This window comes from Nilaparvata lugens, chromosome 12, assembly GCF_014356525.2.
Source record: "Nilaparvata lugens isolate BPH chromosome 12, ASM1435652v1, whole genome shotgun sequence".
Classification (NCBI taxonomy): domain Eukaryota; kingdom Metazoa; phylum Arthropoda; class Insecta; order Hemiptera; family Delphacidae; genus Nilaparvata; species Nilaparvata lugens.
In genome coordinates, this window is record NC_052515.1 from 3649927 (window position 1) to 3664239 (window position 14313).

The following is a 14313-nucleotide window of genomic DNA, read 5'->3' on the forward strand; positions in this document are numbered from 1 at the left end:
TACATCAATAAAATTATTAAAGCAATCTTTGCAGAAAAAATATCCAGTCAGTGAGGTCCACGTTGTAATGGCAGTGTGTTGAAATAATTATAGAATAAGATCATAGAAGAATATGATTCAGATGACGTTTATAAAGTCTGTGAATGACATATCTCTATTTTTCTAATCTATGATCGTACAAGTTACTGCATAAAATATACAATTTAATAGTTGTTATTGTGTTTTGAAGGTCGTATGTAAAGGAGGTGATACGTTTGCGACTGGTCTGCTACAATATCAAGAATCCGCGCCGGGAGTCGAGCGACATTTTTCTGCGGACTTTTCTGGACAGCCAAGTTCAGCCGCTATGGCCACCCGGGTGGATGAAGACTTCCATACTGATAAGGGAGGCAGAGTCCAGTACTGTGCAATCACTGTAAGTTTTGTTATAGATATCCCATGGTTTGTAGAATTCATTCAAAGTTGTGTATTAAGCTTTGGTGTTGTGTATCAAGTTGAGATGACACTGTATAATATTGTGTTGATACTGTATCATGATTGTGTAGTGATACTGTATCATGTGATACTGTATCATTTATAGTGATACCATAGAGAAAAGATAGCATAAGAAGATATCCCACGGTTTGTAGAATGCATTCAAAGTTTGGAAGTTTTGTATCAAACTTATGTGTTATGTAACAAGTTGAGATGATACTGTTCATATTGTGTTGATTCTGTATCATGATTGTGTAGTGATACTGTATCATTTATGGTGATGCCAAAGAAAAACGATAGCATAAGAAGATATCCCACGGTTTGTAGAATGCATTCAAAGTTTGGAAGTTTTGTATCAAACTTTGATGTTGTGTATCAAGTTGAGATGATACTGTCTCATATTGTGTTGATACTGTATCATGATTGTATAGTGATACTGCATCATTTGATACTGTATCATTTATTAGTGATACCATAGAGAAAAGATAGCATAAGAAGACATCCCATGGTTTGTAGAATTCATTCAAAGTTTGGAAGTTTTGTATCAAGTATGATGTTGTGTATCAAGTTGAGATGATACTGTATCATGTGTAGTGATACTGTACTGTGCCTATTGTACTGTATCATTTTGTGGTGATACTGTATCATTTATGGTGAACAAATATAGCATAAGAAGATATCCCATGGTTTGTAGAATGCATTCAAAGTTTAGAAGTTTTGTATCAAACTTTCATGTTGTGTATCAAGTTGAGATGATACTGTCTCATATTGTGTTGATACTGTATCATGTGTGGTGATATTGTACTGTGTCATCTTGTGGTGATAACATACATAAAAGATAGCATAAGAAGATATCCCATGGTTTGTAGAATTCATTTAAAGTTAAAGTTTGGACGTGTTGTATCAAGTTGGATACTGTATCATGTCTGGTGATACTGTATCATTTTGTGGTGACACTCTATCATTTATGGTGATACCATAGAGATAAGATAGCATGAGAAGATAGATACTCCATGGTCGTTTATGTTCCAAATTTCAAGCCGATTTTTTGTCAACTCAGTCCGACTACCGTCGCTTATTATTGTTTTGGCGGGGTGAGAGTGTAAGAATGGCACAGTATGAGAGACTACCAGTGTCACATAGCTTCATGAAAAATAACTACTTGGTCTATCGACTCGAGTTAACAGTGAAAGTTTGAACATAAACGCCATGGGCTATCTTCTTATGCTCTCTTTTCTGTATGGTATTGTTTAATTATTCAGTTTATTGAGTGGTAATTTGACATCCTTTGGTACCGGACTCTCCAAAGTAAACATTATTAAGATGGATTCCCACATATCAGTAGCTGGCGAGGTGTCTAGTACATTGAAATTTCCAGTGTTGCAATCAATCATTCTTGAAATTTTAAAGTTTATTTCTTACTTTCATTATTTATTTCAATGGGGGCTACTTGAGAGTTATATTACATGAATTACTACTACTTTTTATAAAAATGATGGAAGAATTTATATAAATATATTAGAAAGTATAGTATTGAAGTAAAAGTGGTTTATTGGTGGAATGAGAAAACTATGAAATGCTCTTTTTTGTTTGTTTCAGACGCAAAATAAGAAAGCATCAAAGTCCTAGTCAACAACAACAACAGCAGCAGCAGCAACAGCAACAATTACTACAGCAACAACAGTTGCAACATCAACAGTTGCAGGCGCACATGCAATCAATAATCACACAACAGTTGCAACAGCAGACCCCGCAACCATTGCAATCACTGCTCAATGTTTCACTGCCATCTAGCACAACTCTCACACCGACCAACGGGGGAGCCACGTCCAGTTTCAAGCTGACACCCGATCATCAAAAGACAAAAAAATCGTCTCCTCTTACAGTATCCACCACGTCTCCCTCTACAGCGGTACCCGTTATCAGTCCAACGAACGGTCTGACGATTTCCAGGGTGGTCTCGCCGCATGCTGGAGGAGGGGCCTCGAAAGTGCCTCCCTCCCCGAGTCCCCCCAAACGCCAGTCGTTGTCTCCCTCCACCAGTCCGTTTGCGATCAAATCGATAACCATGAATGGGGGCGGAGCATCGTCTTATCGAGATTTCACACCAAATTCAAATAATTCGAACAGTGGCGCGAACAATACCCCTCCGGGTGGTGGTAACAACCAGTTTTCGAATTCAACAGACAGTGTTAAAAAACAATTAAAGTATGGAGGGGATGTTAGTGTTAAGGTTGATGATGGTGATAATAGTATCCTGGATTTGTCTTCGCCGAGCAGTGGCGCGCGTAGCGAGTTATCGTCACCAAGTGTACCAACCAAAGCGCAGCAAAAGTGTGTGAGTGGTTATGTTGGCAGCAGTGATAGGACGACGCCAAGTGTGATAGCTCGCAGTAGTGATGAAGCTCTTTCGATCGTGGTGACGTCACAGTCGCTAGCCACGCCTCTCAAGGCGTCTCCGCCAATCACAGCGGTCGAGGCAAAGACTCCGCCCACCTCTGTCCACCTCAGCCCCAATGTCAGTTGATTTTCAATTTATCTTTGCACTGGTGAATGGAAGAGAGCACTTTTGATTGTAAATATTGAAATGAATTAGGTGCATGTCAACCCTTTAACAATTCGAATTTTATAAACTAAACTTCAAGAGTTTTGAAATTCATGAGTCTTAAACTTCTTCAATCTTGTACTTCTGATTTGTTAATCTAAACTTCAAGAATCTTGTACTTCTTCTTGAACTTGATGAAGATTCTAAAGGTCCCATTTGTCAAACATCCTTTAATTTATTGAAGTCTCTTTGCCGGTAGTTTGAGTGACAATACTATTTATTTTTTTTATAAAACTTGAAGCATTACTTGTGAATTTTAATCTTGGAACTTGAATATCATTCATTCCATTTATTAATAGTCAAAAATCATATTATAAACTAATCATATTATAAACTAATCATATTATAAACTAATCATATTATAAAATAATATGATTGAGAGAGAACAACTGGCATAGCCAAAAACTCTCTCTCCCTCTCTCCCTTGAATATTGATGAAAAGTGTTCTACTTAATCAAATTAAGTTACCTTTTTTCGATCGTTAACTGCAATAATTACGTTGTTAAACCCTAAACTATTAACTGTTGCCTGGATAAACGTTGAACATGAATCAACTAAATATCGATTCCGATTAACTTGAGTCAACTAATTTCGGGATTAACTAGTTGTCAATCTTGAAAACTATAAGACTGGTTAAATTTTGAAGTTGAATTCAGTATTTGGATAAAGTATTTAAATTCTATGTTGGTCGATCATTTGAATCACAGTTGGCCTAATAGATTTTTAATGTATTCGGGAACCATATCGTAAATTAAATTGGCTTCTTATAAATCCTGTGCTGTGGTCAAATTCCAATTTATTTATTCTATCAATGAGGCATAATAATTCATTCTTATTTTTACAAGTTACATTAAATTGGATTAAAATGATGTCTGATTGTAGAGTTCTAGTCTTTGTATGGAAATTTCTATTTCCAACGCTTTTTTAACCAATTCAAAGTATCTCCCATGCACAAAACTCCTCATACTTTTAAACTCAAGGAAATGTAGTCAATTAAAAAAATATATAGGTTCGACTGAGTCACTGTCAATGTTGAAGAACCGTTCCATAATGTAATAAAAACACACATATGTTGTCAAATTCTACACAGTTTTATTCGATACACGACCATGGTTTCCTGACCACACACGTCAAGCTAACTAAAGTTGTCAGCTTGTAAACTTTAGTCAGCTTGAAAATTTGACCTGTTTGGTCACGAAACCACGGTCCTGTACCAAAATAAAACTGTAGAATTTGACAACATATGTGTTTTTATTTCAAATTTATAGGTTTTGAATGTACCCCCCATACCATTGTAAAACAATAATATTATAATTATTTTTTGCGCATGATTATTAACACCACTTCAAATGTTATTGTTACACTTTTTGCATGTGATTCAAGTGCACAAAAATAATGTCTAATAATAAGACATAGAGCTTGCTACTACTGCATTGGTGATGAGGTTTCAATACACAGTTAATACAGTGTTATATTTATTTAGTAATTCATTTATTAGATATAGTAAACAAACAAAATATTTTTAGTTTTTCCATGATGGTTACCTATTATGATTCAATATCACTGAAAATTAGCAATTAGTATTGAAAGTGTAGTTTTAAAATCAATTCCGTTATTTCTTCCTCTGAATCAAGCATGATATCTTGTAAACCTAGAAAATTGAATCTACTTCATAGTTGAATGGATTCTAGATATCATGTGAAATTCACAAACTGTCAAGTTATTGCCAAATAATTATCCCCAGTTTGTGAAACTATCAGTGTATTTTGTAGATTTTTTTTTAGTAATATTTGCTTGATTTTGTTGATCAATTCTAGCCATTTTGTACACTTTTTAATTTGTAAGGGGTTTTTTAAATTCCAACTTAACCTGGCATTGGTATTTTTTCCATCTTGATTTCTTGTCTTTTGTATAAGAAGTAAAACTATTAATTTTTAGAAATTATTTTTCTCTACTGTGATATATTACGTCATTCTGTGACTGTGAATTCGTACTTAGGCAGTGTATTTAAATATTGAAGTGTTTGCAATGCATCAACGACATGCTTCTTGAATGCTTCTTCAGTGTATCAGTGTTTTTTTCACCTTATGAGGCTGAGCTCTCCCATTAATTATTTAATTATTATAGTGAATTATTCGCATGTTGTAAAAAGCTATTTAATTTGGATGTTGAAAACGTCTTCTTTTTTGTTGCTTGTTAATTATTTATTTCATTATTTTTGTACAATAAAACTGCGTCTTACTTAGTTTTTTGTTCTTGGTGTTTGTATGTGTTTTTATCCTTGCTTAAAAATTAATAAAATTTAGTTACAGTATAAGATGAAATACATCTGTAACTTGTAATGCAAAACTTGATGAAAGCCATAATCGATTAGAATACATAAATGTATTTTTTTTCAAATCAAATCAAAGTTCATTCATCAAAAAACAATTACAATACAAATTAGAATATTATAACATTTAATACAATTAAAACAATGAAGTTTTATGCATTGGATAAGTTCTTAATAGGCATAGATAATTCAATGAATAAATATACACCCCACTATAAATTATATGTGTTGGGGTATAAGTTATTAGTTGCTTGTTGCGTATAAAGCTGCTAGTTTTAATTTGTGACCATAATTGGAATAATAATTATTATAAAACTTGTTTCTAGTCCACCTCCAGTTTCTAGTGTCCACAATTAGGCTACTGTAGCTAGTATTCACAGCTAGCTACAAGTAGATATGCTTTATGATATAAAGATAAGCTTGAGAATACGCTTTGACTTGATCTTGAAGACAAGATATGCTTTATTATATAAAGATAAGCTTGAGCATTAGCTTTGACTTCACCTTGAAGATATTCTTCTTGTCATAAAACTTGGAGGAATATAAAAAAATGATGCGTGTTATCTAAATTTGGGAGAGGAATAGCACAAGGTTACCGTACCTTATTTTTCCTCTCCCTTTCATTTCGATAATGTAAATATTGTATAAATGAATAAAGAATAGTTAAATAATAAAGAATGATGCATATTTTTTTACAAACTTGATTTTCATATAAGGTAAGTCAGCATAGAAACAGTATTGTATCCATATTTAGTATTATTTCTTAATGTATATGGTAAGTATTCAATGAGGGGCATTGTAGATGGATTAAAAGTCATGTATATAAAGTTATCAAAATTCTACTATTATGTAAAAGTCCTGTGCATATCACAGCTATCTACTACAGAAGAAAATTGGCAACTATGCCGTCCTATTAGTACCATCTATCAAGTTCTTATAAATGTCCTTATAAGAGACAATGCATCCTATAAACGAGCCGAAAAAATTCAGCGTATCTATGACGCTCGTATAGTTGGGGCCTGTAAGTAGCAATGCCCGGATGCACAAAGGCTTGTCAAATTTTAATCGTGATTAAATGCCACAAGAACCAATCAGAGAAGCCTTCTGTAAAGATAAGAATATTTTTCGATAATCAAATGATACATTTTCATGATTGAGATTCAATATTTTGTTAAGTATACACATTAGATTGTTAAAAACGATAACTGCAACGATATGAGCTAGAAAAGGATTTATTTGCCATCTGCTTTTTCGAATGATAGCAACAATTTCAAATTCATTTAATTTAGAATATTTATTTTATTAATCTGTATTATTTTATGGCAAATTAATGAACTTGAATGATAGCAACACCAACGTTAATCACATACTGCCATTACAACGTGGATCTCACTATAAAAATATGGTCCTCCGATAATCATCCTCCGATTGGCTACATCAGCTGTTGGTGAGAATTATTCAATCAGAGAATAATAATTAAGCTGGATTCGCACACGACAGTGAACAGGAAAAATATAATTCCCATAAGCTCTAATGGTATTATTCATACTACATCGATTCTACATACTCATTCGATTAATTCTACATCGATCATTTTTTCATGTATGTGTGGGTGTGCATAATATGTTTTGGGACTTGGAACTCATTAATAAGTTATATTTTTGGTTATTTCATTCTTTTAATACTTGTGTTATTAGAATTTTATATTTTCCATTTTTGGACCTTCTATGAGTAGTATTTCGATGCTTTGTATTCATCTCATCTTTTCATATTTTTTTTTTTTTTTTTAATTATTGTATTTTTCCATATTATCATTTTGTACCTTATTACCATATGTAATAGGATAAATATTCCCATTTGTACCTTATTTCTTTTTATGATTTTTTATAAGTTTTCTATATATTATATTTTAAGATTTTGCATTTTCTTGTAAAGGAGACATGTTTGGGGAAACCCGTTGTCACCATTGTAAATGAATAAATAAATACTGACTGGTGGTAATAGTTCAATATTCACTCGTGTGAATTAGATTCTCACTGTTTGTATGCGAATCCAGCTTTAATAAATTATGTTCTCTAGTTTTTCATTGCGTTTACAATGCGATTTTCTAGATTTCTCAAGTAAATTGAATCTTGAAAGAGTGTCGGCAGACAATCGGTGAGTAAAAACTGGCAATTTTTGGTGTTTCTATAGTGAGGTCCACGTTATAATGGCAGTGTTTGATTAGAAATGGTATTGCTATCCTTGTCTATCATTCAACAAAGCTGATAGCGCTATTTCTTTCTCGATTTGCTCAGTTGCCAAATCTGTTTTTAACAATGCAGAATTAATATTTAATAAAATATTTCACCTTAATTATGAAATAATTATTGAAAAATATAATTTCTTGCTTGATAAAATATAATTGATTATTTCAAACGATAATGAACAGTTAATATTACATCAGTAAACCTGTATCAGGTACCGTCTATAGAAGGCATTGACAAGACAGAGGATCGGCAACGTTGTTCTCTTATCTTTCTCCACTCCCATTATAACGTGGACTTCACTATACCTACATCTCCTACTTCTTCTTTTTCTTCACCTTCTTCATATTCTTCTTCTCCTTATCAACCACTTGTGGAGTTACAAAGGATAGCGCTATCAGCTTTGTTGATATATAGACAAGGATAGCAACACCAATGTTAATCAAGTACTGCCATTATAACGTGGACCTCACTGTAGTCGATTATGAATTTATTGACAAGACAGAGTCGGCAACGTTGTTCTATCTTTCTTCACTACCATTAAAACGTGGACCTCACTATAGCGTCATTTCACTTTGGACTATCTTTTTCACTTGGAAATATCAATATATTTCAGTTTTACATGGAAATATTATCAGTATATTACAATTTTACAAAGAAATATCAACAGATTTCAGTGTTTTTCTGACAAATCTTTGTTTTGTGATTACAGACACAAAACCCAGAGACCCGTAAGTCCGAGCCATCCTCAAGTCCGCGAAGTTTGAAGCATCGAATTCTGCAGGAGCAGATGAAAAACGAGAAGCTGGTGAGAGACAGAGACAGTAAACCGACTATCGATCCTTTTCCAATCATTGAGATAAAGGATGAACCGATAGATGTTCCTCTCTCTTCATCTACGCCCACGCCCAAAGTAGATGAAAACAAGGCCAAGAAAAAACTCAAGATGGAATCCACAGCTGAAGCCAATAGTGCTGCTTCTGTTGTTAAAACCGAAGTGAGTTTATCGAATTTCGAATATTACATTAAAGTCATAAGACTGTTATCTGAAAGTAGGGTATCGAATTTTGTTTTATATTCATTCATTTAAATCATTAGTCTGTTATCTGAAATTTGAAATTGTTGTTTTTTTTTAATGTGATACAGTTTCCAACAGTATAAATGAATTTGTATGGCTTTTATTGGTGGGGAGTCCCTTGCGGGACGGTCCCACCTCGCCTGAATATATAATTTAAGTCTACAATAGGCCTTACGACTGTCATACTTCAGACCGGACCGACGGTTTAGCGTTGCCATCCGATTACACGGAAGTGACCAGGCTAAAATCGTTTGTTCGTATTCGCGTTTGAACCCGGGATATCTAGTTTCTTGGTGCAACTAATTTGAAACTACAATTGTCAACCGGTTGCGTTTTTATCCTTGGTTATAATATGCAAACAATCACGACGCAACCGATTTTAGTATTGAATAAGGGTGTGATCACATTGAATGCGTATATCTGCAAATGCAAGCTTAGTTGTGCATGACCAAGCGTGCAGATGAGAAATAGGAACACTCACACTGAACGCTTGCACTTGCTGGTTGCGTTCAGTTTGTGCAGCTACATGCAAGTCCCAACGTGTTTCAATGGCACTTTTCAAATTTTGTTTGTTGGCTCATACTTGATCTGGCATGCACTTGCACATATACGCATTCAATGTGATCACACCCTTGCATGCAACCGTTAATAGCTTTATTCTCCGTTGTTTCAGATAAAAGAGGAAGTGCAAGTTGATCGGCCAGCCTCGCCTGTTGTTGATCAACAACAACAACAACAAGAACAACAACAACAAGAGAAGCAACAACAACAACAGGAACAACCAGCGTCAACAACTGACTACGACCAGGAAATGAAGTTGGAGACCGTGACAGCAACCGACATTCTCAGTCAGCTGATCAGTGAGAGTCTCATGTCGACTCCTCAACCTGAAGAGGTAAAACCACTCAAACTCAACTAAATAACTTACTGGAGATAGTACTGATTGAAACAGCAGTGCTCAGTCTAGTTTACTTCTGAATTTAAAGACTAGGACCACTACCTCCGTAAACAAAGCCTTAGTGCATTCTGGTGACGTCAGCACAGGTAGGGCTCCTACACCAATAAAACACTAGCTAATTGACCGAGCGAAGTGAGGTCTGAAATTCAAGTCGACGGTTTGGCATTTCTCTGAATGTTTATATGTTGCGCATTTACGGCGAAACGCGGTAATAGTTTTTCATGAAATTTGACAGGTATGTTCCTTTTTAAATTGCGCGTCGACGTATATACAAGGTTTTTGAAAATTTTGCATTTCAAGGATAATATAAAAGGAAAAAGGAGCCTCCTTCATACGCCAATATTAGAGTAAAAATCAGATTATAGAAATTATTCATCATAAATCAGCTGACAATTGATTACAGAGATGTGTGGAGAAGCCAGTCTATTGCTGTATTTCCATATTAAGGTCTATAGTTTCAATCAGGTACTTTTGGATGAGAATACTGTGCGAGGTCTACTGTTCACAGAACTACTAGTATGATTGAAACTATAGACCTTATTGAAATACAGCAATAGACTAGCTTCTCCACACATCTGTGTAATCACTTGTCAGCTGATTTATGATGAATAATTCTATAGTCTGATTTTTACTCTAATATTGGCGTATGAAGGAGGCTCATTTTTCCTTTTATATTATCCTTGAAATGCAAATTTCCAAAAACCTTGTATATACGTCGACGCGCAATTAAAAAAAGGAACATACCTGTCAAATTTCATGAAAATCTATTACCTCGTTTCGCCGTGAATGCGCAACATATAAACATTTAAACATTCAAACATAAATGCCAAACCGTCGACTTGAATCTTAGACCTCACTTCGCTCGGTCAATGAATCAGCTGAAATCAACAAATTTTTATTGGTGTAGGAGCCCTACCTGTGCTGACGTCACCAGAATGCACTAAGGCTTTGTTTACGGTGGTAGTGCCAGGACCCGTTTGCACAAAAGCCGGTTAAATTTCATTGTGATTAATATCACGAGAATCAATCAGAGAAGCCTTCTCTGATTGGTTCTCGTGAAATTAATCACGATTAAAATTCAACTGGCTTTTGTGCAACCGGCACTTGGGTCTTTCATCCTTACTCGAAGAGTAGATTGTATGCTCAATGTGTGTTATGTAAGCAATAGTGGGATTCAGTTCCTGGTGCCCTCAAATATGTAAATTTTCAAATAAATAGATTATTCTCAATGAAATAGTTCAGGATTCTTACTTGATCGTCTATTCCTCGGTTTATTTAGGCTCCAGTAAGCCGGTTGCCGCCCGAATCGTCCAAGTCGAGTGAGACAAAGAGAAGCCAGCAGCGGTTGCCTAGCAACGACCAGGAAACGGTGCAGACGCAGATGGAGGTGGATCAGGTGCTGCAGGATCTGGCAATGCTGCGACAGATGTCAAGGGGGTCCACTAACGATTCTATCACTGCTTCCGATGCCAAGGTGCCCGAATTCAGTCATTTTTACATCATTTCAAATCAGTTCATTAGGCTGGCCACTGAAGACAGGGCAAGTGTGTTGAACATGTGTGTACACACATGCTCGACATGCATGTAGTCACTTTTGAACAACTAAATTACGACATAGCAGTCAGGTATTTATAAATAAAAGCTATTAGCTTCTACTCACATTTGTGGAGCGTTTTCAACACAGTGTTGATGAAGGGCCTAGTGTCCGAAAGCGCTCCACTAATGTGAGTAGAAGCTAATAGCTTCTATTTATAAATACCTGACTGCTATGTCTTAATTTAGTTGTTCAAAAGTGATTATTTAACAAGCAGTTCGTAATGGAATCAAACATTGAAGATGCATGTAGTGTTTTCATCAGTAATAATTATATCGCGTGACCTGGCTGGCTCAGGTCTGGTGTCAGAGTTTTCAGGTCGCAACTGATCAATTTCAGGGCTTCTGACATGACCTAACGACTGCTTTTTAGGCAGCCGGGACCGACTGTTGTCATCAGTGACAACCTTTGAACAGAAAACAGAAGTTAGACAGCAGCTTTTAACATAAAATAAACGTTTCTTCATAAAATGAGCGTTTATAGTATAGTTTCAGTTATTAAACAGGCCACTAACGGCAGGACAAGCATGTTTATCAGTCACACACACACCACACACACCACACACACACACACCACACACACACACACACACACACCACACACACACACACACACACACACAACACACACACACACACACACACACACAACACACACACCACACACACACACACACACACACACCACACACACCACACACACACACCACACACACACACACACACACACCACACACACACACACACACACACACACACACACACCACACACACCACACACACACACAACACACACACACACCACACACACACACCACACACACACCACACACACACAACACACACACACACCACACACACACACACACACACACCACACACACACACACATGTTCATAATGAATATTTTGTCTTCAGAGAGAGGCTTCCGACATAAAATAAACAGCCACTAACTATAAATATATCACTGGAAAATTACAAATTATAATGATACAAGAATAATTTTGATGGTTTCTTGATTCATTCCGAGCTGCTTTGTATAAACACACTTTTTTATGTATTTGAACACGACATGCAGTCGATTATTATAGTTATTTCTGCAACTAGTGCGCAAAGTGACAGTTTGCTGCACCGAAAGAAACGTTTACGCCCGAGCCGTAGGCGAGGGCGGAATGGCTTCTTGAGTGCAGCAGAGGAACTTTGCGCACGTATTTCACATTCAGTTTTTCCTACAGTTACCATTGAATATGAAAAGTGGGTAATTATGGGTAAAATTGCCTGAAATGCATCAAATGTTTTTCTGTGTAATTTTATTATTGATAAAAACCTTAATTTATTGTCAAGTTGAATAAAATGTTGTCCTTGGTTATAATATATAATTAATAATTAGCGCGTTGTACTTCGTTGCACCTCTGCTTACTATAGCAGCCCAGTCACTGTTGCCAACTTCATTTTGATTTTGCTGCACTGTTGCTCCATATAACCTACTAAGTATTTTGTGTTGCCATGTTGCAAATCTGGAGTGCAGAAAAATTTTTCCCGCACTAGAGCGGAAAAGTGATTCTTTGCGTTCTGTAATCAGTGCAGCAATGGCCACTTTTCAACGTAACTGTAGGAAAAGTAAATATTAAAAACTTTTACTTACTGACTGGAGTACTTTCAATCGTCTAGCGATCATTTTCAACAGTGTAGACCGGAAATGTTTTGATGGTTAAGAAGATTTGTGGTGTTTATTATGTGATCAGAAAGTTTGTTGGATTTGAAATTCAGCTGTTCATTTAGTATGTTGTTACTGTCTAGGATGGTGGCTTTATAAATTTCAAACTGTTCTGTTGTATTTAATTCATGTCCATTTCTTTTTACTTTCAATATTGTAAGGTTGGTATATAATTTTTTTATTTGGTATAATTTTAACCTCACATAGAGTAGTGAAGAAAAATGACCAGCACAAAATCAAAGATACTATAACCTAACCTCAAAGAAATTTGCTTGAAGGCTGTCGCTGTGATGACACACAATGTATGACGACATGTGTATCATGCATGGCCTACCGTAAGCGAGTTTTCCCAAGGATAAGACCTAGTGCAATCGAATTCTTATATCATAAACCTACTATGTTCCAAATTTCGTGAAAATAGTTAAAGCTGTTTTCGAGATCCGTTGAACATGAATAACCAGATATAAAAATAACTAGATTATAAATACAGAAATTGCTCGCTTAATATAATAGGATAATTGATTATTTTAAACGAGAATGAACAGTTAATATTACATCAATAAACCTGTATCAGCTACCGTCTATAGATGGCATTGACAAGACAGAGGATCGGCAACGTTATTCTCCTATCTTTCTCCCCTGCCATTATAACGTGACCTCACTATACATCAAATTATTAAAATCAATGAGCAAATAAGCGGTTTTGTTCTCAATTATAATCAATTATATTGATTGTTTTATGAGTTTGTAATTGAATATTTGTTAAAATTGTTGCAGGGTACGAAATTGTCGCAACCGCTCAGTCCGGCCTCCTTCTCTAATCATTCAAGTTATTCAGAAAAATCAACGCCGCACATATCAAGTTACCAGAACGAATTCTACAAACACATCTTGAAAAAAGAGGAACTTCCTCCTCTTCCTCCCACTTCACCTCCTCCTACACCTCCGCCACCTCCTCCTCCATGTTCCTCTTCTCTTCCCCCTCTTCCTTCTTCTCTACCTCCTCCTCTTCCCTCTCCTCCTCCTCCTCTGCCGCTGGATTTGCCTCCTCTTCCCCCTCTACCACCTTCGGCTGCCCCCACTCCTCCTCCACCACCTCCTCCTCCTCCATGTCAATCGCCGCAGCCTGATAGCAGGTCGAAAAATGACAGGTTCGTAATAAGTCCTAAATTTTTGGAAAATTGTTTTTTCATATTATGTTATACTTTCACTTTTTGTGTAGTTGAGAAGTTGATATTGTGGTAATTATTCATATTAAATAAAAATACTAAGAAATTGTAAAACCGATTTCGGTTGTCCGGTTATCAGAG

General features: G+C 35.8%; 1 protein-coding gene across 10 annotated transcripts in view; it reads left to right on the plus strand.

Annotated features, from left to right (window-relative positions):
* LOC111060191 (ubinuclein-2) overlaps positions 1 to 14313 on the plus strand; it is a 55704-nt gene that overhangs the window by 25867 nt on the left and 15524 nt on the right. For all 10 annotated transcript variants that reach the window (XM_039438657.1, XM_039438662.1, XM_039438661.1 and 7 more), the window contains 6 exons: positions 230 to 415; positions 2074 to 2992; positions 8370 to 8654; positions 9409 to 9630; positions 10973 to 11167; positions 13781 to 14154. In XM_039438657.1, the coding sequence (XP_039294591.1) occupies positions 230 to 415; positions 2074 to 2992; positions 8370 to 8654; positions 9409 to 9630; positions 10973 to 11167; positions 13781 to 14154 (2181 nt within the window). The remainder of the gene's footprint in view (positions 1 to 229; positions 416 to 2073; positions 2993 to 8369; positions 8655 to 9408; positions 9631 to 10972; positions 11168 to 13780; positions 14155 to 14313) is intronic.